The sequence below is a fragment of the Scyliorhinus torazame genome, chromosome 11 (genome assembly GCF_047496885.1).
Source record: "Scyliorhinus torazame isolate Kashiwa2021f chromosome 11, sScyTor2.1, whole genome shotgun sequence".
Lineage (NCBI taxonomy): Eukaryota > Metazoa > Chordata > Chondrichthyes > Carcharhiniformes > Scyliorhinidae > Scyliorhinus > Scyliorhinus torazame.
In genome coordinates this window covers 20,521,553-20,549,040 of record NC_092717.1, presented here as the reverse complement: position 1 = coordinate 20,549,040, position 27,488 = coordinate 20,521,553, and the positions used below count along the sequence as shown (strand labels likewise).

General features: G+C 47.1%; 1 protein-coding gene and 1 long non-coding RNA gene across 6 annotated transcripts in view; one reads left to right on the top strand and one right to left on the bottom strand.

The window, feature by feature from the left end:
- The first annotated feature begins 1,137 nt into the window (after positions 1-1,137).
- LOC140385980 (uncharacterized) lies at positions 1,138-2,696 on the top strand. The gene is made up of 3 exons (XR_011933500.1): positions 1,138-1,233; positions 2,017-2,089; positions 2,636-2,696. It is a non-coding gene; the product is annotated as an uncharacterized lncRNA (long non-coding RNA).
- Positions 2,697-9,177: 6,481 nt separating this feature from the next.
- The window catches only part of LOC140385979 (uncharacterized), a 115,708-nt gene continuing 97,397 nt past the window's right edge, over positions 9,178-27,488 (bottom strand). For all 5 annotated transcript variants that reach the window (XM_072468617.1, XM_072468618.1, XM_072468619.1 and 2 more), the window contains 5 exons: positions 24,658-24,759; positions 23,632-23,736; positions 15,842-15,912; positions 15,138-15,209; positions 9,178-9,626 (listed from right to left, as the gene is read on the bottom strand). In XM_072468617.1, the coding sequence (XP_072324718.1) occupies positions 15,140-15,209; positions 15,842-15,912; positions 23,632-23,736; positions 24,658-24,759 (348 nt within the window). In that variant the 3' untranslated portion in view covers positions 9,178-9,626; positions 15,138-15,139. The remainder of the gene's footprint in view (positions 9,627-15,137; positions 15,210-15,841; positions 15,913-23,631; positions 23,737-24,657; positions 24,760-27,488) is intronic.

Genomic DNA, 27,488 nt, shown 5'->3' with positions numbered 1-27,488 from the left:
CTTACTCCAAATCACTCCTCCATGTTCGATTCCCAACTCCTCCCACCACTTCTTTCTTATTTCTTCCATTGGCGTCTTATCAGTTTCCAGTAGCCACCCATAAATATCTCCAATCTTTCCCTCCCCCAAGGGGGAAAAGATCTTCCAAATCCTAGGAGTTTTACACGCCCACACAAATTCCAAAATTAATCTGTCCAGTCTACCAAAGAATGCTTTTGGGAGGAATATTGGAAGGGTTCGAAAGATGAATAAGAATCTCGGTAGCACATTTATCTTAACTGTCTGTATCCTTCACATCAGGGACAACAGCATGAATTCTTCAAACCCCCTTTCACTACCTCAGCCATTTGTGCATTGTGGCCTGGTCATGTGTTATTTGTATACCCAAGTATATAAATCTTTCCTGGTCAATTTAAACAATAAAAATACCAATTTTAAGGAAAATCCTTTTTTACGGAATTAACTTGGCCCCAACTCATTTAGTAAAAATGGGATTTACCTGAAGTAAGTAAAAGAATGAGCAAAAATATGCTGTGTTGCAAGTGAATTTTTTTATAAATGGGTAGTAAATACTAATACATTCTTATACATGTAACAACAGTATTGCTTAATGTTGTTCTAATGAATAGAGTATTATTTTTGCCGAGGAAGTTTTTTTTTTATTGTTCAAGGAATGTGTGTTTCTGGCAAGACCAGCTTTTATTGTCCCATCTCTAATTGTCCTTGAGATGGTGGTGGTGAGCTATTGTTCCCATTGAATACAGAATGTCGTCAATATATTTTTCTATGCAAGTCGTCCCAACAGGATTGTTGCTATATTGTATATAGGAGATACTATTGAGTTGTCATATTGTCAAGAAATTTAATTCGTGCATTTCATACATCATAATAAACATCAATGGTTTTGATAGTGGATGACTGTAGAGATTAGGTAGTTGGTCATGTATATTTAGGTGAGCAAGCTGACAATTTTAATATCACTAGGAAAGAATTATCTCACTTGTTGGATGTCGGACATTGATCCATCAATAATTAATACCTAAATATATTACTTTATGTCCTCTCCTATCAGTGAGGAAAGGGTGACAGTGATCCTGAAAAATGTAACAAACATGCAGAAAGCCGTCACGGTGCTCCACAAAGAACAGGATGAAAATTACAATCATCTGAAGAATAACATTGAGGAGCTGTGCAAACTATTTGAAATGGAATTAAAATACAAACCTAGCAATGGTAAATTAAATACTTTATTATTCATTGCTTTCACATTTTAATGATTTAAATTTGTGTAGCTGTTGTATTCATATATTAGACAAGATATATTTTTATGAATCCAGGAACTTAGCTGCCAAATGTGCTATTGGAAAATTTTGTAAAATCATCCAAGTGTGCCTGTGAACCAATGTATGCAGTGGGGGACATAGGAATGGACTTCGGGATATCAGTGGTGCACTGCCCATTTTTCTTCCATCCATTAAATCTAAAGATAGAAAATTGTGATCCATCTGACCATGATCTTGCTCTCTCTAGAGGGCTGGCTGGCTGATGGGCGTACTAACAGTGGAACTTCTGGTTGGTATTATTGTCTGCCAGGAGTGAAAGTTCATAAAATTGGTCCTGAGTTTTGAGAATTATGAAATTGCTCTTTTTGGGATGCATATTTGCACTAATATCACTCTGCAAACTGAGATTCTAATCTCAACTGTACTGTGAAGAACACATGCCAAATGGCTGGGGGCACTTTCTGAAAGTGATGAAGTGAAAGCAGAAAGGGAGCTTGCTCAGTCCTTTTTCATACATCTCTTATAACCATGCATAGAGCAATATTGACAGAAAGCACAGAATGAGGGAGTAAGCAGGAAGTGGCATATAGTGATGCAGGTTGGTGCAGACTCGATGGGTCGAATAGCCTCTTTCTGCACTGTCGGAATTCAATGAACCAAATAGGAAAGACAAACGCATTAGGTAGATGATAAATGCTGCAAAAATGCTAAATGAAAACAAAATGTATTTCAGCTGGCAATTTGGACAATGTTGAAGATCGGACAATACCATTACTGAAGTTAATAAAGAGGAAGTGGACTCAAAGGTATCTGATATTTAGTAACTAAGAATATACACAAAATTAAGGATTTTCCTCTGGATTCGCTTGATCAAATAAAACTAATATACTACATAACCCACATCACATTGTTTCTGGGACTTCAATTCCAGAGAACACAATTTTGCACTCATTCACTCCTCAGTGTGTGGTAGATGGCTTCATGCAAGAGTGAAGACCCTACAAACTGGATTAACTTATGTGACAATGCGATGAAAGTTCATGCTGTACATGACACAAAAGTGTAGTACAACTGAAGAAAGTTGTTGAATGGATGGTGCATCAGATTTTGGCAAGCAGTGTGAGAATGCTTCCTCTCTATCTCTCACCATGATAGTAGGCAATCTTTTAAAATTTGAAGTTTACTTTTTAACTGACATTTTTATTTCAACTAAGCTTCACTTGCTTGACCGGAGTGTGACACAGAGCTCGCAATACAACTTAGAGCTGTTGAATGTAGTACAAAGTACAGTATAGTACAATTGCTAATTTTCATTAACTTTCTTATTTACACATATGTGCATTTATCTTCAGATCCACCCAAGAAATTGAAGATGTGGAGCCTAATAAAGTATGATGCAAAGAAAGGAACAAGAATCAATCTGATTTTTTTCTCTCAATGTTATCACTTCTGTAAAATTAAAGATATAGTTCCCATAATTATATTTTCCAAGTGTAGGTAAGAATTAATCTATCTGTGAAATAATGTACTTTCCCACATGATCCATTTGAAAGATAGTGGTGTTTTCCATAAGAGGTTATGTATTTGGGCACCTGTAACATAGCATCATTCATCTAGTTTGCAAAGCCTAAGAGGGCGAAATATGAGTACATAAATGGTGTGCTTCCCAATATCAACACTGATGGGGAGAATTACATTATCTAAAAATAAATCATGTGGAAAACGAAATATTTTAACATGTAGATAAAGTTATTTATGGATCAATAATAAAGTTTCCTATTGCATTTTTGGTGTGTGTAAATACGATATTAAATTATGTTTTGAAAGCTGATAGATTTATCCATATTACTGGAAATGATTTTATTATTTTATGGGCGTCACTGTCTAAACCAGCATTTAATGCTCATCCTTAATTGCGCTTGAGAAAGTAGTGGTAAACTGCCTTCTTGAACCACTGCAATCCATGTGGTGTAGGTACACCCACAGTGCTGTTAGGAGCAGAGTTCCAGGATTTTCAGAGTGAAGGAATGGCGATACAGTCCCAAGTCAGAGTGGTGTGTGGCTTGGAGGGGAACTTGAAGATGGTGGTGTTCACATGCATCTGTTGTCTTTCTCCTTCTAGTGGTAGATGGCATGCATTTGGAACGTGTTGTTGTGGGAGCCTTGGTGAGCTACTTGTAGATGGTACACATTGTTGCCACTGCGTGTCGGTGGTGGAGAGAGTAAATGTTTAAGGTTGCGGATGGGGTGCCAATAAAATGGGCTGGATGGTATCAAGCTTCTTGAGTGTTGTTGGAGCTGCAGTCATCAAGGCAAGTGGAGACTATTCCATCACACTCCTGAATTTTGCACTGTAGGCAGTGAACAAGCTTTGGGGAGTTAGCAGGTGAATTACTTGCAACTGGATTTTCAGTCTCTGACCTGCTCTTGTAACCACAGTATTTATATGGCTGGTCCAGTTCAGTTTCTGCTCATGTTAACACCCACAATATTGATAGTGGGGGATTCAGAGGAATTTGTTAATTTGAGGTTCTGTCTGCCCTCACACATAGATATAACAGAGCCCTGTAGCGAACGTGTTTAGCCGGGTGATAACCGGTGCTCGGAGTGCCGAGAAACACCATGCTATTGAATTCCAATTTGGGTAAATATGGGGCCTCAGCGGAGAACTCCCCGACCAGGCCACTTAGTCCTGTTTTTTCAGCACTGAGGAGCTCTGCTCGCCGGAACTCCTCAGTGCAGGAGATTGGACACCAGTTTAAATGGTGTCCTAATCTCACGACCCCAACGTGACCCCCCGAACCCCCCACAAGCGCCAACTCACCTATAAGGGGGTTCTCAGTTCTCCACCGACTCCCGCAAATGCCCTGCACCCACGCAGGGTACCCCCAGACCTGATCTGCAGCACAGGAGAAATGCCAGCTGGCAGTGCCAGGTGAGCACCTTGGCAGTGCCAGGCTAGCACCCAGGTGGCACTTCCAGGGTGCCAGGCTAGCACTGCTAAGGTGCCCAGGTGGCACCAACAGTGCCAGGGTGCCACCCTGCCCAGAGGGAAAGCACCTTGGGGCCTCTGATTCCCTGGGAGACCCCACGAGTGCCGTTCCATCTGGTCCCCATGTGTGGGGACCATCACTGAATGGTGTTTGCCTAAAATCTCCAAGGTTTTGATCGCATCATCTTGGGTAGATTGTGTCTCACTCTAATATGCAGATTTTCCAAAAAGGGGTCCGCCCACAATGTGCGGGATTTATATTGCGACAGTCTCACGAGATCGTGTTAAGATCCGGCGAGGTGTGGCGAGCTGGGTAGATCCCGGAAGAGGGATCGGCCGGTATCGGAGGTTAATATTATGATTGTCAAGTATTGGGAGCCTGAATGACAACATGTCACATTATTCTGATGGAGCCTATTGCTCCTTCGGAGATGGGGATGGTGGTGGGCGCACAAATAATTTTATCACTTAATTTTTCTTCTTGCATGCCATTGAGAAGACTGCCCACAGTGCACACTCTGGCCCTGAAGACTGCTAAAATTTCATCTATTTTATGAGACCCAAATTTTCATGGATTACAGAGGCTTCCTCCTGACTTAAGTAATTGGCTGTCCTGCTCAAATGTTCTGAGGGGGAAACAGGGGCTGGTTTAGCACAGGGCTAAATCGCTGGCTTTGAAAGCAGACCAAGACAGGACAGCAGCACAGTTCAATTCCCGTGCCAGCCTCCCCGAACAGGTGCCGGAATGTGGTGACTAGGGGCTTTTCACAGTAACTTCATTTGAAGCCTACTTGTGACAATAAGCGATTTTCATTTAATTTCATTTCATTATAGCAAAGAAGGAACAGAGAGAGAGGTAAGTCACAGATATTGATTTTATCTCTGCTACCACCCTATTCTTGTTGAGCAGAGGAAGTTAAAATCATCCTTCATAGACGTGATAACCCTCATGAGGACCACGGGAAATCACTCAGATCTACCCATGGGGCTCGTGGGGTACGTGTTTCCATGGTAACGGGCGGAGGCCCGCCCTGCGGGGACCTGTTATTGAGCCGTTTAAATCACATCCCAGATCTGGACCGGGTATTCTGTTAGTTCTGGGCTGGGATACCTTGAGTGTGACTTGACTTTTGAATTTAGAATAAATCTGTTTAAACCTTCACCTTCGTGTCTCCTGAATTGCTACACTGGCAACGAGGAGCAAGAACAGGATTCTGGAAATTGCCACTATTTGGGAAACTCGAGCCATATGATGCAGGTGTGGAGAATTGGCCCCAGTACACCGAAAGAATGCGCTATTTCTTTTGTGCGAATGGCATAGAAGGTGATGACCGACTAAAGGTAATCCTTTTGCCCGCTTGCGGAGCCTCGGCCTTCGGCATCATTAACAATTTGACTTGCCCGGCAGCCCCGTATTAAAATCTATTAATTAACTGCTAGAATTAGTGGCAAACCACTACGACCTGAAACCATTGGTAATTCTCCAGCTGTACAGGTTTAATGCAGCTGGTAGAATCCCTGGAGAACCCATAACAGAATTCCTTCAGAGTTCAATGGACTGCAGCCTTGTCCAACTTTGCAGGATCTCTGTATCGGAAAGCGGGGCTCCCCGTGGAAAGCATCTCCATGCCCCATTTACCACCTGTTCACCACTCAGCCGCAACATGCAAGGATATGGGTTGATGGCTGTGAAACCCCAGAAATGTTAGGGAAGCTTCCCCAGAGGACTTTGGGGAGCAGCTCCTCACCACATCAAAGGACCCAAGTGCTTTCTACTGTGATAAAAGAGGAAGTGAAACCACTTAGCATCTTTGATGTGGGAGGGAAAGAGCAGCAATTGTATAGAATCTGTAGTTAAAAGAAGTGGGCTCCAGAAATGCAATGTACATAGTTAAAAATTTAATTCCATGTTGTTGTTGAAAATAGTGTAGTATACTTTGGGGAGATACAGTATAAAGGATTAACAGATGGTGTGCTAGTGTATGGTGTAGATGATGATACACCACTGACATCAGTTGGTCATGTATTAGACTTTCTCTCTCTCTCAGTTGCAATCTGGCCCACAAGCTTCATACCTACTTTGTGACCTGTTTAGATGTAGAACTAATAACTAGTGTAAAACAGATCCCAGCGTCTTTCTACTAACCAAGACCCATGCCTAGGACCATCTGAGAACAATGCCAATTTGTTTATATTAAATGGTGATTTGAGTTTAACTTATTTTGAAGGAAGGTGTGATGCACGATCAATTGCACAAAGACTTGAGTTGGGTACAACTGAGGCTTTATTGCTCTAGGATGTGTGGCCTCCCATAGCAGCTGGCAAAATGGCTGCAGCATTGAGGACACACATATTTATACTCCACAGGCAGGGACTACCAATGTATCTGTAGTACAGGTCCTACCATACATCACCTAATAGATGTAACAGTGGTTTACCACATTCACCCCCTGTTAAAATTGAGTCCGGCGGGGGTGGTGAAGAACTAAATACAACAAATGGTTTTCTTTTTACATTTACATTTACAATTTTTGATAGAGAGGAAAAAAAATGTCTTTTGAAGTCCAGTGGACCAGTTAGAGGTTTAACCGGTCCGGGGCCTTGATGCGCCGCTGGGAGCGACGTAGTGGTGGCGGCGATGCCGGTCTGATGTCCGGAGCCTCCGGGAGCGTGCCAAAATCCTCTTCATCCTCGAGCGTGGGCAGGGGAAGGACGGATGGTCCCGGGGGGGTTGCTGCTGGGAGTGCCGGGGGAGGGTGGTGCCGGGCCGGGGAGGTGTTTGTGTGTGTGACCTGCTGGTGCCAGGTCCCTGAGGGAGACAGTAAGCTGGCGGCTGTCACGGTACGCCACGTAGGCATACTAGGGGTTTGCGATAGCCCTGCTGAGCAGGAACTGACGCAGCTCATCACTCATGAAGGAGGATCCCCTTTCACAGTGGATGTAGGCGGGGAAACCGAACAGAGCAAAGATTGCGTTGAGGGCTTTGATGATGGTGGCAGACATCATGTCGGGGCATGGGATGGCGAAGGGGAATCTGGAGTACTCATCGACCACACTGAGAAAATACGCGTTACGGTCGGTGGAGGGGAGGGGCCCTTTCAAATCCACACTGAGGCGCTCAAAGGGGCGGGAGGGCCTCACCAGGCGCGCATGGTCCAGCCGGTAGAAGTTCGGCTTGCGCTCTGCACAGACCTGGCAGTCCCTGGCGATTGTCCGTACTTCCTCGACGGAGCAGGGCAGATTGCGGGCCTTGATGAAATGGTACAACCGTGTGACTCCCGGGTGACAAAGACTGTCGTGCAGGGTCCGGAGTCGGTCTACCTGTGCCGCGGGGGAGACAAGATGGCGGCGCCTGAAGATCTCGAGGACAAAATGGCGGCTGAAGATCTAGATGAGTACAAAATGGCGGCACCCATGGGCCGCACGTGGCGGGGGTTGAACAAGATTGCGGCGCCCATGGGCCACACGTGTTGCTCGGGGGGGAAGATGGCGGCGCCCACTGGCCGCGCGTGGTCTTGAGGGGGAGAAGACGGCGGCGCCCACTGGCCGCGCGTGGTCCGGGGAGGTGAAGATGGCGGCGCCCATTGTCCGTAAACGAGGGGGTTGGGGGCGATAGCGGCGACTGTACAGGCCTGGCACACCGCGGGAAAGTGCCCCTTCTTGCCGCAAGCCTTACAAAGGGCAGCGCGGGCTGGGCAGCGTTGGCGGGGGTGTTTCTGCTGGTCGCAGAAATAACATCGGGGACCCCCGGGGTTTGCTGTCTGGCGCGTGGCGCAGGCGTATTGGCTAGGTAAGTCCCCGCTGTGGCGGCCATCTGTCGGATCCACGATGCGTAGGAGGGGTGGACTGCGCAGCTGGGGGGTGTAGGCCTGAACGTTGCGCGAGGCGACCGTCATGGAGAGCGCTAGTTTCTTTGTCTCCACTAGGTCGAGCGTGGCCCCCTCTAACAGTCGCTGGTGTATGAGGTCTGATCCAATCCCAGTAACAAACGTGTCCCACATAAGGAGGTTTTAATGTTCGGTGGCCGTAATGACCTGACAGTCACAGTCCCGGACGAGTGGGATTAGGGCCCGCCAGAAGTCCTCTATGGACTCACCAGAGTTGAGAGCGAGTGGCGAGTACGTGCCTGGCGAAGAGCGTGTTCGTCTTCTGAGCGTAATTCTCCTTGAGAAGTGTCATGGCTTTGGTGTAGTTCGGCGCGACCTGGATTTGCGGAAAGACGCTGGAGCTCAACCTTGAGTACACCAGTGTTGAAAGTCCTTTTTGGCGTTGCTTGATTGCGGATCCAGCTGCAGGTGATCCGGTTTGATACGGAGGTCCATCTTTTGAAAATCTTAGAGCAATAAATTGATGCACGATCAATTGCACAAAGACTTGAGTTGGGTACAACTGAGGCTTTATTGCTCTAAGATGTGTGGCCTCCCACAGCAGCTGGCAAAATGGCTGCAGCATGGAGGACACACATATTTATACTCCGCCTACTGGGCGGAGCCAGCCGGCAGGGACTACCAATGTACTTGTAGTACATGTCCTACCATACATCACCTAATAGAGGTGCAACAGTGGTTTACCACAAGATATCCTGCTTATCATGCTGGAATGGGGCTTGCCTAGGACTTGATAATCTGCCAAAGCTACAATTATGGCAGGAGTACACTAGCTAAGCCCAGTATTCTCAGCCTCTTTTTCTCTTAGCTTGAACTATGTGGCGCATTAGCTTGCAATACATCTGATAGTACAGTGTTGTCACTTTTGCTATGTTTAATTCACAGCAGGATGTCAAAACTCTCCTGATATCTCTAACTGACAAACAAATAATTGACTATGCACCTCACTCTACAAATTATGAATCAGGTTTATTAAGAAATAGAATTAGAAGAGCAAACTCAACATTTCATTCGGTTACAAAAACAAGCTTATAGTTCATATTTCAAAACATAAATATGCCTTTAAATTCAAGCTACTCTGTAATATTACACTTGTACCTTGGACCAATGACCATTATGCAAAGTATATATGTAAATTTGGTTATTCATAGAGTCCTTCATCATGCACACATTTTAAGGAAAATTAGGCAGCTTGATACAGAAGATTTTCATAACCTTCTGTCATTAAAGTGATATGCACTACATTTAAACTCTGTATACAATTTTATTGTTAGAATATATCATTCACTACATTAATATATTTTAAAGTATACACTGATACATTCCATTCTTGTAAAAAGTATTTATCTCAACAGTTCCATAAATAATTCTATTCTGAATCCCTATGATCAACAACAGCTTTTTCTGTTCCACTCATGCAATGTGCATTAACTGTCATCTGTAGTCTTGTAGTATTTGTCTTATCTGCAAAAATAATTTATAGTTACCTCAACGGTATAATATGAAAAGTACACTTCACAGAATGTGAATGTATTTTAAAGTGAAATTATTATTTATACTACATACATGTAACATCTTCAGTGATTCAGGCTCCAAATAAGAAAATGCTCACAATGTCTTCACGATCTTTAATGATCCCCAGTCTCAGGATCTTTGCAGCAGTCACAGCCTGCAGATGTATCTCTGGGTCAGAGGATCCAGAGGTGACATTGTCTTAAGCTGTGTCGCTTCCAAGCACCAGAGACTAGCACTCTGGGGTAAGTTAGAAGTGCCGCACATGTTAGTGCACCCATCTCTAGTGAGCATCAGCAAGAGTCAAAACAGGAAACAGCTTTCTGGCAGACAAGCTTCTCTCCCAGCTCAATGAAGGAGAACAAATGTGACAATTTTAGGGGTCCAGCTATGAAAAGAAATACTGCCTCTTTTATATTAGGTATTTGAAGGCCTGCCTAGGAGTTTCACTAACATGGGTGACCGAATGGAGGAGTCTGTTTCCTGCTAATGTGGCGTCATCTTACCAGGCATCACTACTTTGCAATCTACTTTGAAGAGTGGGCCATCCTCTTAACATGAGTCAAAGTTCACCAATGAAACTTTGGTGGATACAAATGACTGTCATAAAAGCTCTGAACTCAAACCTGTGCTTTGATAGCATCACTCGTCTGCAATCAGCTCTTTCAAAGATCAGAGTAAATGTTGATCTTAGTTCACGGAAGTGGAAATGGAACAACAGGAAAAGCATGTGCTGCCCTCCCTCAGCATGTCGGCATATCTGCTCTCTTGCCACCCCCTCAACCAACACCAACCACGGTCCCAGAAAGCCAGGCTGCCCATCAGCAACTGGAGTCTATATTCATGTCCTCAGAAGCTCAAGCTTCAACCCACAAGGGTTCCCAAAAGAAGCAACAGTAGCCTTCCACAAACTTTGCGGAGGCTGCTGGGGGAGCATCTTGTAGGAGCAGATCTTTTTAGAAAAACACTGGGTTGCTCATTTGGGCGATGAAATAATTCATTACACTGTTATTTTTAAAATGAAATTGAACATCTTTATCACACTTGGAATTTTGTTTATGCTTGGCAGCAGCCATGTGTGTATGGCCCCTTGGTCTCCAACAGTCATCCATTGTCTTTCATAGATGATGTGGAGATGCCGGCGTTGGACTGGGGTGGGCACAGTAAGAAGTCTTACAACACCAGGTTAAAGGCCAACAGGTTTGTTTGGTTCGAATCACTAGCTTTCGGAGCGCAGCCCCTTCATCAGGTGAATAAAGAGATAGGTTTGTCTTACTATGTGTTTGTGGAATCCACCTGTTCATTCTACTGATGAAGGAGCTGTGCTCCGAAAACTAGTGATTCGAAACAAACCTGTTGGACTTTAACCTGGTGTGGTAAGACTTCTTACTGTTTCCTAGATGAGTATACAAATAGGAGGATGGATGAGTGTAGCAGAATTAAGACATCATGGTGGCTGCCAGCAAAACAAGCATTGACTTCTATTATCCTTCTATGGTGATCACATAAGAGTTGAACTTTGAGGCAGTGGAAGTCCACCTGTTAACAAAACCTGCTGGCTTGTTTTCTGCTGCTCTAATAGTTAAATGAATGGAGTTTAATATGTCTTCTGTGCAAGAGAAGTCAGCCTCTGCTACAAATCCACAGCTGTCTCATTCTTGATGCTGGTGTTCATTGGGAAGGTAATGTACTGGTTTGTTCTTGTAAGAAGGGCATTGATGACCTGCTTGATGCATCTCTGTACTGCAGAGTGAAATGAGAGACGTGTTTGGTCCCCTGTAGCAACTTGGAAGGAGCCTGTGGCTAAAAAGGATGGTAATGACTTTGACAGTCACTGGCAAAGCATGACCTCCTGGTGTAACGTAGCAGATTCTATAGCAACAAGCTGCTTAAATCAGCAACAATCTGCCTGGTACAGCACAGCCTCATCATGTACTCTTCCAAGAAACTATTTATGAAAACCTCTGAGCCTTATCCCTCACCTTCCAACAGGCCTTCTTGCTGTTTGTGCTAATTGTTCAGGCTTCAGCTGGCCCTCTTTAGAATCACAGAAAGCTTACGGTACAAAAAGAGGCTCCTTGGCCCATTGTGTCTGCATAGCCAAAATACGAGCCAGCCAGCCTAATCCAACTTTCCTTCATTTGATCTGTAGTCTTGCTGCAGGTTACAGCACTTTTGGTGAAAACTAGTACATTCCACAACTGTTCATGCATCCAAGGGAGTGAAGAAAATACTGCAGCTATGATAAGCAGTGAATGCTGAATCAGGGTCATAAGGGGAAAATAAATCAGAAAGAAACAATCTGGAAGGTCAAAACTGCCTTCACAACAGCTCACAGTTTCTAATGAACTCTGTGTGATCTGTGTCCCCTTAAGGCAGTTTTCAGTCATATTAGTTAGTTTGTAAAGCCAATTCTGTTCAGTTTTACTGTGAGTTTTCTGCTGGCCAGGACATCTCACCCACTCTGTTAAAATCACATGAGGATCCCAATGCTGCCATATGACTCCCAATTTTAAGTTATTCTCTTCTGGTGGGTGTGTTTGCTGTTTGAATCAGCTTTGGAGTTAAAATGGTAGGTGGAATTCCCCCCATCCCGGGACTAAGTCACATTGCAGGGTGAGAATGTGGAGAGTTTCCCGTGGACCTTCGTCCGAGATGTGTATTGGACCAAGTGCTGTGGTTGTCCCACAGTTCAAGGTTGCAGGCAGCCTCCATCTCGAGGCTCCGGAGGCCGCCCAGGCATTGTTCAGATGAATGCTGACATCTGCATGCCACGTAGTTTCAAATGGGTTCCACGCCAACAGGGGGCTGAGGACAATTCTACCCAGTGGGTCGAGTGACCTGGGTAGTAAGTAGATTTGAGATTTTTCTGCTTACTCATCTTGTTCCCATCAGGCAGTTAGTTAAGGTTAAAATTGGGGGGGTTTATTTTTAAATGCATGTGTTAGACCCAAGTCTCATATCTGATATTCATTTGCACATACAATGACATGAATCCTGTGGACATTTCACACTAATTAGGGAGGGCTGCTGGTATCAGGCATGCTTGGACTTTAATGATTAATGAACATAGTTAACAACAATTTGAATCTACCCTAATAATGTTCTCGCAAATTATGTTTTCTTAAAACTAGTATTCTCTGTTAAACTGCTGGACTTCTTTCCAGTGGAACAGGTCTTTATTCGTCAATACTTAGGATTAGATAAGCTTCCCTGACTCCCATGTGCTGGCAGTAATCATGCTGTTAAGATATTAGTCACCTTGAATATCAATGAAGGTGATGAAGTACATAAAGGCTGGACTGAAATTAGATGGGGCAGAAACCTTGGCTTGTTGCCTCTCCCATTAGAAATAGATTCCACTGACTAAGGAATATATGAAATAAGGAGTGGAATTCTCCGGCTGTTGGGATTCTCTTTTCCCGCTGGCAGCACACCCCCGCACACGGGTTTCCCAGCGGTGTGGGGTGGCTTAAATAGGAAATCCCATTGACAAATGGCGGGAGTAGAGAATCCTGCCGCCAGTGAACGTCGCTCCAACAAGAAACAAGCGCTGGGACACTGGGGAATCCAGCCCAAGGTTTTGTCTTTTGATTGATTTAAAGCACAACATTCCATTGAAAAATAAGCCATTGGTCTAAATAATATAAACATAAACAATGTTAACAGCATGTTTAAGATGTAACAAAAAGATATGACATCTCATTTTAGATACCTGGGGGTGCAGGTTGCCCAGGAGTTGGGGAGGGGCTCCGCGGGTACAACATTTCTAGTTTGGTGGGGAGAGTGAAAGCTGATCTGGCAAGGTGGGATGGTCTCCCTCTGTCACTGGCGGGTCAGGTACAGGCGGTTAAAATGAACGTGTTGCCGCGATTTCTGTTTATTTCCAATGCCTGCCGATTTTCCTGCCAAAGGCATATTTCAGAGAGATTGAGGGAAGGATTACCTCGTTCATATGGGGAGGAAAAGTGGCCAGAATTAGAAAGGTGCTGCTACAGAGGGGAAGGCAGGCAGGGGGTTTGGGTCTTCCGAACCTCATGTATTATTACTGAGCGGCAAATGTGGAGAAGGTGCAGAGCTGGGTCAGGGGGGTTGATTCCCAGTGGGTTAGAATGGAGGAGAGTTTGTATAGGGGGTCGGGATTGAAGGCGCTAGCGACAGCATCGCTCCCGATGGCCCCGGGGAAATACTCAGGGAGTCCAGTAATAATAGCTTAATTCAGAATTTGGAAGCAGGTTCGGCAACACTTCAGGTTGGGGGCAGGGTCAAGGGAAATGTCGAGTAGGGGGAACCACAGATGTGAGCCAGGGGATTGGGACGGAAATTTTCGGAAATGGGAGGAGAAGGGTATTAAGACACCAAAAGATTTGTTTCTTGGGGGTCGGTTTGCAGGATTGAAGGAGCTGGAAGCGAAGTATGGGCTGGAGCAGGGGGAAATGTTTAGATACATGCAGGTTCGAGACTTTGCCAGGAAGGAGATACCGAGCTTCCCAGAGGAACCGGCCTCCACATTGCTGGAGAAGGTGCTGACGACAGGGGGACTGGAGAAGGAGGTAGTGTCGGCAGTCTACGGGGCTATTTTGGAAGAGGAGAAGGCACCGCTAGAAGGGATCAAAGCAAAATGGGAGGAAGAGTTGGGAGAGGGTATGGAGGAAGGGTTCTGGTGTGAGGTGCTCCGGAGAGTGAATGCCTTCACCTCGTGCGCGAGGTTGGGGCTGATACAGCTGAAGGTGATATATAGAGCACAAGGGCGAGGATGAGCCGGCTCTTTGAGGGGGGTAGAAGATGGATGTGAATGTTGCGTGGAGGGCCCCCGCTAATCACATTCATATGTTTTGGTCCTGTCCAAAGCTGGAGGATTACTGGAAGGAGGTTTTTAGGGTAATCTCTAAAGTGGTGCACGTGAAACTGGACCCAGGCCCCCGGGAGGCCATATTCGGGGTGTTGGACCGGCTGGGGTTGGAAACGGGTGCGGAGGCAGGTGTTGTAGCCATCGCCTTGTTGATCACCTGAATGCGGATCTTGTTGGGATGGAGAGCAATCTCTCCACCCTGTGCCCTGGCGTGGCGGGGGGACCTGTTGGAATTCTTGACTCATGAGAAGGTTAAGTTTGAACTGAGGGGAAGGATGGAGGGGTTCTACAATTCATGGGCATTATTCATTATGCACTTTCAAGAATTGGATAACATCAAACATTAGTTGGGGAGGGGTGGTTGGGAGGGTTGGAGGAGGGGGACGGTGTGTGTTAATGGTGACTATGGGTGATCCCTAATTCCTTTTTGTTGTTTATGTTGACATGTGGGCAGTTGTTTGGGGGTTTGGTGGGAGGATGGGATTGTTGTTATTGATATGGGGATTGACATTATATTCGTTACTGCTTATTGTTTATTGTTGGTGGGTGCAAATTTGGGAGAAAATGTGAATGAGAATAAAAATATTTTTAAGAACGATATAACATAGTACCTCTATGACTCAGTAGTCTTTCTGGATTTCTTGTTTAAAGCAGCTAGTAAAGCAGAATTCTTCTTCTCTAATCTTGGGAGTTAAAAAAATAGGATTTTTGCATGTGATTTGGTTAATCATATAGTTTCCCCTCCCAATAATAAATCCGCCATGTTATTTATATGGTAACCATAGGTAAAATTGTAATCAATCAAAATTTTGTTTCAGCTGTGATTTGCGTCATCCAATATGATTTACATTTCAGGAACAAAAACAGTAAAAAAGAAGTGAGACTAATGAGAAGGAATTAAAATGCATTTATATAGAATAATATAGTAATCATAGCCAAACTTGGAGGGACAATGGAATGAAAGGGTGAAACACAACTTTTAGAATAAGTCAGACAAAATACAAAAAGTGGACAGGAAAATAGCAGATCATATTTAATGCACACAAGTGTAAAGCACCACCGATGGGAAGGAATAATGGGCATATATTCCATAGATGCTGTTGAAATACAAGGATGAAGTTTAAAGAGACCCAAGAGCTTTAGCAGATTCAAGACTAAACAACAAATGTCGACCAGAATCAAGAAAGTTAATTGAATGTTGAACTGCATATCTGAAATAATAGAATACAAGTCAGAAGTAAACATGCTCTGATGAGACTGGTTTTAGTATCTTGTGCCCAGTTCTGTTATAAAGTATATATAAAATCAGTGTTACCTCAGAATCTGCAAATTAAACATGCGGAGTCTCTGGTCTGCAAACTGGACTATTTTGTTCAATCCATCAACCTATTAAAAATGCACATTCAGCATTGAGGATATACTGGAAAACAATGAAATGCTCAAGTCTCAATCAATGTAAAATTAAAATTACTGCTAAATAAAAATTTAGGTAATTGACTTTGTTGGGCTTTAATTCTTCAAATAATGCGAGCTTCCTAGTGGAATTGAATTAGCCTGCATTTTCAAGTTGTACTTGAACAGTGGCTGAAAATAGCTCAGGGAAGTCAGGAATGTGAGGAACATTGGATGGGATCTGAAAATGTTGGTTGTATTGCCAAAAAAAGATCCAACAAGCATTTTGGTGGCGGTTTTGGTGACATCTGCCCCATACCCTAGAAATTCCTTCCACTGCCAGGTCTCTGTGGCTTCCACTCCCCTGCTGCCAATATTCTGGATGTCAGGAAGAAACCCAGGTCTTTGCAGAGTTGAAATTAGGGTCTGGCATGGTCGTGACTTTGAAGATCCCAAAGTTGATTCTAAATTTTCTGCCACCTGCTCTCTGTCAAAGTAATTTTGAGGAACTCTTGGGGGAGATAGAGACCTGCAGGCAGCATTTTTAAAAGAAGTATTGTCATGACAATGGATCATAACCTCGAATTATGTACAGACATACTGAACTTTTAAATGGGACATGTGTTTTTAATAAAAGAACATGCAAGACAAAACTGGCTGAGACTGCAAATTAACCATTTGCTGGAGTTCCTATGTGGATTATACACAGTCCCGAGACAGACAATGGAATGTCAGAATCCTTTTCCAGACAAGAGGCAATGCAGAAACTGAACTGTAATCTCCTGTGGAGATAATTGAAGCTGATTACCATCTAAGCAGAAACTACTGCAGAACCAAGAACCTCCAAACCAACTGCTCAACTGCCAAAGACAGTGCTACCGTAATCATCTAACTTAGCGGCTGCAACATTTCACCATCTACTCTTCATGGACAAATCTAAGACTGATTTGTATATATTTTTACTTTCTTTTTGGACTCACTTCTTACTTCTCGTATGTGTGTATTGTCAGTCTCTCACCCTCTCCAATTTTTTACAGATATCTCGTTATGGATGATAGTGTGGACCCCGAGGAAGATGTCCTCATGGTGCTGCTGGCAGGTTAGACGCCAGAGAAGGCAGCGGAAGCAGCGTCAACAGAGGCCCAAGACAATGGCCGATGTGCGGGGCCCCGTCCACACCCTGAGGACTCAGCCGCCCATCAAGCCAGGGAGGGACCCAGAAGGGGAGGCTGGCGACAGCCCAAGGTGTACAAGCGCCACTGGTCTTTCGAATTGATGTTGGATAGCAAGTGCCACAAGAGATTCCACCTCAACAAGGAAACAGTGCGGCACCTGTGCCATGTCCTTGCGTACTTGACACCACCTGGAAGAGGATACACGCTCCCAGTGCCCGTCAAGGTCACCACAGCCCTGAACTTCTATGCCCCGGGATCATTCCAATGCTCGAGCGCTGACCCCAAGACACGCCATTGTCAGGAGGGTGGACTCAGGAGAGCTGGCAAATGCCATCATCTCCCTTAGGGAGACTCCAGGTCGGTCTCCAGCACTTCCCCCTCCCGATTGGTGCCAATATGGCCCTGGGGGTAAATATGGGATGGAGGAGTAGCTGGATTGGGCTCTCGATGTCCCTGCGTCATCTGGCTCTTTCAGCCCTGCTGGCCCCCCAATGTGCACACCATGGTGTCGATACCGTTAGCGATGCCCCTCTGTGAGCAGGCAATGCTCTGCAGCACCTCGCCAATGTCCACCTGCGTCTGGGACATGGTCCTCAGCGACAGGGACATGCTCTGGAGCTCCTTAGTGATGCCCATCTGAGACTGGGACATGCACCGCAGCACCCCGGCAACGTCGACCTGAGACAGGGCCACATCCCCCAGCGTCTAGGACATGCTTCACAGTGTCTCAGCAATGCCCACCTGAGACTGGGACATGCTCCGCAGTGCCTCGGAAAGGTCCACGTGTCAAGGACATGTTTCTCAGAGACTCAGACATGCTGTTGAGGCGCTCAGCCATGGTCGTCACTGCTGCCTTGGACACCACCACTCATGGGGCTGACATCGGGCTCCAGGTTCACCACTGTGGTCACCACGCTAGCAGTGTTGGCCTCGGTGCCACGCATTACTGGCACCATCTCCTGTGCCCTTAGCCTCTCGGACTCTTCCAATCAGCTATAGACCCACTGGAGTGTCGCTGACATCCCGCGCTGAATCTCATGGCTGCACCCTATCAACTGCATCAGCTCCCGGATAACCTGGTCCAGAGGCTCTGCACCCTGACTGGGACTCAGATCAGTCCTGGGATTCAGCAGATTTCCGACTGATGTCTCCCGTGGACGTTTCTGCCTCCACCTGATGAACATCTGCAACTGTGTGGTGCTGACCGGATCGTGCCCCAGAAGCCTGTCCCCTACTTTTGCCCACTCTGCGCTGGTGGAGAGAGGGGATGAAAGCTGTGTTGCCTCAAAGGTGATATCCTCGGAGCTCTCCTGCAAGGTGTTCTCTCGAGAGGTGGGGGAGGGCCCTTGTTGGGCTGGCACTGCCTGCTGGAGACCCTGTGGGGAAGGGACATGTGGTCAGTGAGAGGGAAAGATCATCATGCTGGTATGAACAACTCTCATGTGACAGGTCATCTGGGCTGGGCCAGTGGATCCTCACCTCTAGCTCGACATCGGTGTCCTGCTGCCCGCCTGGGGCCTAGCCTGCCGATTGTGCGCCAATTTATCCTGCGGGACACAGGAGGGGGCATCGTGAGCCGAAAGCTTCATGTATTGTGGGTGGGAGTGGGCATGCAGGTGACACTCCCCGAGCTAACGGCTGCTGCCACTGCCTCCCAGGCCGCACAGGCTGACCCTCCGAACCCCTCGGGGGAACAGAGTATCACATCTGGACTCAACCTCGTCCATGAGCCTGGCCAGGTCGGCATCCCTGAGCTGGTCTGTGCGATGACATGGCTGTGTGCTGTCTGGGGTTTGCTCTGTGGGATCGGCTTAAGTGCTGCTCCCTCTCGTTAGAGGAGAGCTGCCGGACATTGTCCCAGCGAATCTATTGGCGGGACAGTCATTTGCAGGGTAAAGCCCGTGGGGCATCATTAAGTGTGCTAATTAACGGTAGATACCGGTGACGGCCTTGCCGGGTCAGATGTCGGGATTTGGCAGATTCCACTTGCTACCACATTTAGAACGAATTTAGTTACATTGCATCCTTTATGTACCATAGTAAAGTATTTCCATGTGGACAGAATAAAATGGGAAAAGGTATTTAAATTCTATGAGATACAGGAAAGAGTCCATCCCTAATGTTGTGGGATAAAGATATTTGTTGTCCAGAAGGGATATTGAAGAAAAAAGTTCGGATCAGCAGCATTCTTGGTGAAACAAAAAAAATTCCTTTGCTAAAAATAAGCTCAGGAAGAAGTCTTACAACACCAGGTTAAAGTCCAACAGGTTTGTTTCAAATGACTAGCTTTTGGAGCACTGCTCCTTCCTCAGGTGAATGAAGAGGTAGGTTCCAGAAACATTTATATAGACAAAGTCAAAGACGCAAGACGATACTTTGAATGTGAGCATTTGCAGGTAATTAACCCCAGGTTAAAGAGGTGTGAATTGTCTCAAGCCAGGACAGTTGGTAGGATTTTGCAAGCCCAGGTAAGCGTTCTCCAGGCAGCCTTCGGGTAAGCGTTCTCCAAGGCAGCCTTCAGGACGCGCTACAACGCAAAATCACCGAGCAGAAACTTAGAGCCAGGTTCCGCACACATGAGTAGAGCCTCAACCGGGACCTTGGATTCATGTCGCATTACATTCATCCCCACCATCTGGAGAGCGGGGGATCGGAGAATCGCGACCCTGTTTCTCTCTCCACTTTCGGGATTAGCGCCCTACTCAAAATGAAAAAGTCTATCTGGGAGTAGGCTGTATGGACGTGAGAAAAGAAGGAAAATTCCCTGGCCAGCGGCCTGGCAAACCTCCATGGATCCATTCCCCCCATCTGGTCCATAAACCCCCTGAGCACCTTGGCCGCAGCCGGCCTCTTACCCATCCTGGACCTAGAATGGTCCAGTGCTGGGTCCAGCACCGTGTTGAAGTCTCCCCCCATTATCAAGCTTCCTACCTCCAGATCCGGAATCTGACCCAACATGCGTTTCATAAATCCGGCATCATCCCAATTCGGGGCATATATGTTCACCCAGTACCACCTGCACCCTACCATTCACCATCACATATCGACCTCCATTATCCACTACAATATTCAGTGCCTCGAACGACACCTGCTTCCCCACCAGTATTGCAACCCCTCTGTTCTTCGCATCCAGCACTGAATGAAAGACCTGCCCTACCCATCCCTTTCTCAGCCTAACCTGATCTGCCACCTTCAGATGTGTCTCCTGGAGCATAACCACGTCTGCCTTCAGTCCCTTTAAGTGCGCGAACACCCGGGCCCTCTTGACCGGCCCGTTCAGGCCCCTCACATTCCAAGTTATTAGCCGCATAGGGGGGGCTACTCGCAGGGGGCGACGTATGAGTATGGGGAGAAGGCGAGTCGGATGCTGGCACATCAGCTTTGTAAGAGGGAGGCAGCGAGGGAGATTGGTGGAGTCAAGGGTAGAGGGGGGAATACGGTGCGGTGTGCGGTGAGAATGAACGAGGTATTTAGGGACTTGTATGGGGATCTGTACAGGTCTGAGCCCCCAGCGGGGGAGGAGGGGATGCGACGATTCCTGGATCAGCTGAGGTTCCCGAGGGTGGAGGAGGAGGAGGTGGCTGGTTTGGGGGCGCTGATTGGGCTGGAGGAGCTGGTTAAAGGATTGGGGAGCATGCAGGCGGCGAAGGCCCCGGGGCCGGATGGGTTCCCGGTTGACTTTTACAGGAAATACGTGGACCTGCTGTTAGTGAGGACTTTTAATAAGGCGAGGGAGGGGGGGGGACCTTGCTCCCGACAATGTCCAGGGCGCTGATCTCTTTGATCCTGAAGCGGGACAAGGATCCATTGCAATGTGGGTCGTATAGACCGATCTCGCTCCTCAATGTTGACGCTAAGTTGCTGGCGAAGGTGCTGGCTACGAGAATTGAGGACTGTGTCCCGGGGGTGATTCATGAGGATCAGACGGGAATTTTGACGGGTAGGCAGCTAAATACAAATGTGCGGAGGCTCCTCAATGTGATTATGATGCCCTCGGTGGAGGGGGAAGCGGAAGTAGTGGCAGCTATGGACGCGGAGAAGGCTTTTGACCGGGTGGAGTGAGAGTATCTTTGGGAAGTGTTGCGGAGGTTTGGGTTCAGGGAGGGGTTCATCAGTTGGGTCAGGCTGCTATATAGAGCCCCGGTGGCGAGTGTGGCTACGAACCGGCGGAGATCGGAGTACCGGGGGACAAGGCAGGGGTGCCCCTTATCCCCCTTGTTGTTTGCACTGGTAATTGAGCCGCTGGCCATGGCACTGAGGGAGTCTAGGAAATGGAGGGGATTGGTCCGGGGGGAGAGGAACACCGGGTGTCGTTGTATGCCGATGACCTGTTGTTGTATGTTGCGGATCCAGTGGAGGGGATGGCGGAGGTCATGCGGATCCTTCGGGAGTTTGGGGACTTTTCGGGGTATAAACTCAACGTAGGGAAGAGTGAGCTCTTTGTGGTGCATTCAGGGGACCAGGGAAGGGGGATAGACGAGCTACCGCTGAAGAGGGCGAAAAGGAGCTTTTGGTACCTAGGGATCCAAGTAGCTAGGAGTTGGGGGGCCCTGCACAAGCTCAATTTGACGCGACTGGTGGAGCAGATGGAGGAGGATTTTAAGAGATGGGATATGCTGCCACTCTCACTAGCGGGTAGGGTGCAGTCGGTCAAAATGACCGTCCTCCCGAGGTTTCTCTTTGTGTTCCAGTGCCTTCCCATTATGATCCCCAAGGCCTTTTTCAAACGGGTAAGCAGGAGCATCATGGGATTTGTGTGGGCGAATAAGACCCCGAGGGTGAAGATAGTGTTTCTGGAGCGTGGCAGGGACAGGGGGGGGCTGGTGCTGCCAAATTTGTGTGGCTATTATTGGGCTGCCAATGTAGCGATGATCCGTAAGTGGGTAATGGAGGGAGAGGGGGCGGCATGGAAGAGGCTAGAGATGGCGTCCTGTGTGGGCACGAGCCTGAGGGCGCTGGTGACGGCACCGCTGCCGCTCTCGCCGACAAGGTACACCACGAGTCCGGTGGTGGCGGCGACGCTGAAGATCTGGGGGCAGTGGAGGCGACACAGGGGCGAGGTGGGAGCCTCGGTTTAGTCACCGATTCAAAAGAATCATCGGTTTGTCCTGGGAAGGATGGGTGGGGGTTTCGGAGCTGGCATCGGGCAGGGATTAGAAGAATGGGGGACCTGTTCATCGATGGGACGTTTGCGAGCCTAGGGGCGCTGGAGGAGAAGTTTGGGCTCCCCCGGGAAACGCTTTCAGGTACATGCAAGTGAGGGCGTTTGTGAGGCGGCAGGTGAGGGAATTCCCGCTGCTTCCGGCATGTGGGATTCAGGACAGGGTGATCTCGGGTGTATGGGTTGGAGAAGGCAAGGTTTCGGCGATTTACCAGGAGCTGAAGGAAGAGGAGGAGGCCTCGGTGGAGGAGTTAAAGGGCAAGTGGGAGGAGGAGCTTGGGGAGGAGATAGATGAGGGTCTGTGGGCCGATGCCCTAAGTAGGGTTAATTCTTCCTCCTCTTGCGCCAGGCTCAGCCTAATACAGTTCAAAGTTACTCACAGAGCGCATATTGCAGGGGCGAGGTTGAGTAGGTTCTTTGGGGTGGAGGACAGATGTGGGAAGTGCTCGGGGCGGTGCTCAAATCACGCCCATATGTTCTGGTCGTGCCCGGTGCTGGATGGGTTTTGGATGGGTTTTGCGAGGACTTTGTCCAAGGTGGTGAACGCCCGGGTCAAGCCGAGCTGGGGATTGGCATTATTTGGGGTATCGGACGAGCCGGGAGTGCAGGAGGCGAAAGAGGCCGGTATTCTTGCCTTTGCGTCCCTGGTAGCCCGGCGGAGGATTTTGCTACTATGGAAAGATGCGAAGGCCCCTAGTGTGGAAGCTTGGATCAATGACATGGCAGGGTTCATCAAGCTGGAGAGGATAAAGTTTGCAAGGGTTCCTCAGGCAGTGGCAACCGTTCCTAGACTATCTTGCGGAGCGTTAGGAGGAGGTCAGCAGCAGCAGCAGCCCAGGGGCGGGGGGGGGCTTCTTTTGGGGTGACGTTTGGGTGAAGGTGGGGGTTTTCCCTATTTGTGATTTTAAATGTTATATGGGGGTTTTTTGTATATGGGGGAAATCCAATGTATAATTTCTGATTGTTGTGTTTTTGTTTCTTTCTTCTTGTTGGGGGGGGGGGTTTTGTTGAAAATTTGTTGAGAAATTTGAATAAATATATATTTTTTTAAAAACCATGTAGGAGTCTTGGTAAAATTGAAGTCAATGGGAATTGAGGGGTAGGAAATCTCTTCACTGGTGGGAGTCATATCCAGAGGAAAAGAAGACGCTTATCGTTGTTGGAGGCCATCATATCCAACAGGAGGTCATCACTGCAGGAGTTCCTTGAAACAATGGGCTGGATCCTCTGCCACATTGCGAACTCCACTACTGGAGAATCCTAGTGAGACTAGCTGTCTCACTCTAGAATGCAGTTTTGCCAAAAAGTGATCCCCTCACAATGGGCGGGATGCACATCGCGACGTCACAGTAATGTAATCTTCACAATGCTGAGTACCTTGTACTGGAGTTCATTCACACACGTGTGGAGCCTTATATTTTCTGTTGCAAGCAATTTAAACTCCTCAGTCGATTTGCCTCGTTTATATTTTGATTTCACTGCCTGAAAATTTAATGTGATGGATTCCAGTTAAATATTTTTCTGAACATTGAAGAACGGCGAAGATGTGTTATGATCATTTAGTATTATTGGTAATTGATGCATATCATTACAATAATTAGGAAAAGCTCAATAATCCACAAATCTTTGTTGGAGCATTAAACTGCATCATTTTCAGTGTTACAGGAAAGATGAAAAAGCTTGGGCTAGTGCTTCTCCAAACAAAATGAAAGTACAGATGAGCATAAAACAGTAATATTCTCTTTATACTCGTTCCGCCAAAATTAATGAAGTCAAGAAAATATATATCTCTCTATTTATTTTATCAACAATGGGGTTGAATGACATTAAAGCCATTTTTAGTTCAATCTGGAAAACAAGCTGCATGCTGGATAGGATTGAAACAAAACAGCTCATGACATTCTGCTCTGCCACCGGGCACATTTGTTCCCGTGGAGAGTTGTTCCTGCAGCATTATTTGTGCACTAGACCATCCCGGGGGCAGAAGGAAATGTGGGAGAGCAATTAGTAGAAAGGGCTAGGAAGTCAGAACGGTTAGTGCCCTACGACAGGCGAAGCTGAGAATAACGCATTCTACACTGCAGACTCTTTACCATAAACAGAACATTTTTATCAGGTTGACTTGAGCACAAAGGCAAAAATACTTCATCGAAATTCCCAATTAAAACACAGTTGGTTATACACCAGGCTGCTTCACACCCTGGATTTTACAGTAGGCACCATATAAATATGTTAAAAGCAACAATCCAAAAGCATGAGTGTGTTAACACATATATTGTGGTCATTCACATCTTCACATTTGTCAAAATTTTCCAATAAAACTAAACTATTTTTAGTGTAAAACCTTTTCCTTTGAAACAAGGAAAGTGTGTAAGGCCTATAATAATCCAATTTATTTTTCACCTGGTCCTGTTTCTGTTTACATGATGTCACAGCTTTCGTTTGATGGTAATCTTCAATATGTTTATTGCCCTCTCCTGGGATAGGCTTGTGTGTATTCACATCCTGCAAAATATCAATTAATCACCTGATTTAACTGAGCAAGTAAAATGTCACAAAATTCTTTCTTTGCTTGGAAGCAGGTGTAAAGGTTTCTGGACAACTGAGAGATGATGGGCTGATTTAGCACAGGGAGGACTGGACTCCTCTCTTCGCCCCTCTCCTGAATTGATAACAGTTTGAGTTTAAAGGGAAGCTGATATTGCCAATTGAATAGATACCTAAGTGTGTATAGCTCAGTTCAAGAAATAAGCCACCAGGTTCCTTACTTTAACACGTAAAGAGTTAAGTTTTATTGACGAAACTCACTCCGGTTAAGATGCAGAAATTATTAACAAAAGGTTTAAAATGCACAAATATGTCCAACTACCACTAATGCGAAAGCGCACATACAATTCCCCCACAAGCCTGCCAAAAAATAATTAAAACTCTGCTGATATCAAAAAGCTTGGCTAAGGACCAGGTCGGGAAAATAATTCATGGATTGTCCAGAGGCTTATTTACAGCTGAAGGGTCCTTTTCCACAGTGGAGCAGTCGGTCTGCAGGCGTGCTTGTTGATTCAAATTTCGTCTTTAAGAAATCTCGGCCTGCAGCAATGAGGTCTTCTGGTGGGTTTCTTCACATCAGAAACAGTTCTGTTTTGAGCGAGGGAAGAGAGAAAGGCTGCTGTCGCATGGCAGTCTCTCTGACAATATGAAATTCAGTGGGTGAGATTCTCTGTTGGCAGACACCAAAATTGGGAAATGTGATTGGGTGGTGAATAGATTCTCCGTCACCTCGACAGTGGCGTCAATGCAGTCTGGAATGCACGTACAGTAAATACCATTTGCATATCATTAGCGGGCCTCCATGATTCTCTGCCTCCGATGGACTGAGTTCCTGATGGCACAGTTTACTTGTGCTTCTAAAAATGGTGAATCCGGCATTGTGGCGGATGAAGGAGAGAGAGGAGGTAGGACACAGACGTATGTGACTGTGGACAGACGGGCCGGATGCTAGTCGGGCTGGCTGGGGTGGGGGGCGCCTTGCCAGGGCGGAGAGGAAGGGGGGTGATGGGGGAACAAGCCGAGTGGCCGGGATGACCCCCCCCCCCCATGGGACTGGGGCAATGTCCAGGCACGGACCGCCACTGCTGCGGCCTGCAAGGCAGCCATTTTGCTGCGCACCCCTGAACACACACCTTGGTCCCTGGTTCTGCAGCCCGATTCAGCCACCATCAGGGGCAATACTAACTGTAGCCCCAATGGGGGCGCGGGGTAGGGACCGTGGAGCGTACTGCTGGCAAGGGCAGTGCCAGCCGACAGTACCCCTGGCATTAGGGCCAGAGTCCCCCACAGTGCCAGGCACCAACAGGGCGAGGGGTCGGGGATGGGGTGGATATGCGGGGGGTGGATATGCGGGGGGCGGAGCCCGTAGTGTCAACCGGGGCTATCATGTCGCCCGTTGGACCTGTTTGGACTTGGAGGTACACACAGGCTAACATGTCGGCCTTTCACCCGCTGCAGACAATGGATATTGGAATTCAACCAGCAATAGTGTCCTTCCCGTTAGTTGCCGCAGCCCTGGGGGATGCCGTGCGGCTGTTTGAGCTGGAGCTGATTGAGGAGGAGGAGGAAACTGCAGCAGCAAAGCATGCCACAGAGTAACAGGACGCAGCTGCCCAGGATGGTGAGCCGGCTGCCCAACATGCCGAAGTGGAAAAGAAGTGCCACATAAGGCCTCGTGTGTACTGGCAGCGCCTGTCACTCGAGGAGCTGCCGGACCGGGCTTGCCGTTGAAGACTCCAGTTGAGCAGGGAGACAGTGCGACATATCTGCCAGATCATGGCACACTTGACACCGCGGGGGTATGGGGGAGGACACCCGTTTGCAGTGCCCGTCAAGGTTACAGTCGCCTGAACGTCTAAGCCCTGGGGTCTTTCCAGGTGCTGAGTGGGATCTCCCAGACCTTGGTGCACAGGTGCATCTGACGAATATGATATAAAATAGTTAGTTTAAATATATTAGTTACAGTAATGTAGATGTAGGCCAGTCTAATTCTAGTGAGTTCACAGACAAAGGATTTCAGAAAGCATGGCAAGGAAGGGGGAGGGGTGTCTGGTGGAGGAGGAGAAAAGGATGCTGGGTAACAAGGGGCCCAGGGTTAAGGAATGAGAAGTGAGCCAATTAGGATGTATGGCCAGGTCAGGAGGGGTATAGGATGACCTATGGGAATCGTATATGTGAAACTTGATGCCATTGAATGTATTTATAGAGATTCCTTTGTCTCCAACAGCACTCGATTCGGAAGACCCAGGAGGCAGCTTGTGTTCTGGGTTTTTGTGAAGCGAGTCAGACTTGCAAGTTGATTAAAAATAAATAATACTATGCCTACAAATCCATCTCGAGTTTTATTGAGGCCAGACTGACGGGTAAAGAATTCAACATTTGTCACATCCGCGCCGTCACGGGGGCCCTATATGCCCAGGCGGCTCAATACATCCATTTCAACGTGGACCGAGTCCATCAGGAGACCCGGGTAGCGGGGTTCGCCACCATTGCCGGTATGCCTTGGGTCCATAGGGGATCGACGGAATGCATGTCCCCCTACGGGCACCTGCAGATGACAGCCACTCTACACAAACCGAAAGGGGTTCCAGTCAATAAATGTGCAGCTGATATGTGGCCATCTGCTGCGCATCACGTATATCTGCGTCCGATACCCGGGCAGTGTGCACGACGCTTTCATCCTGGCA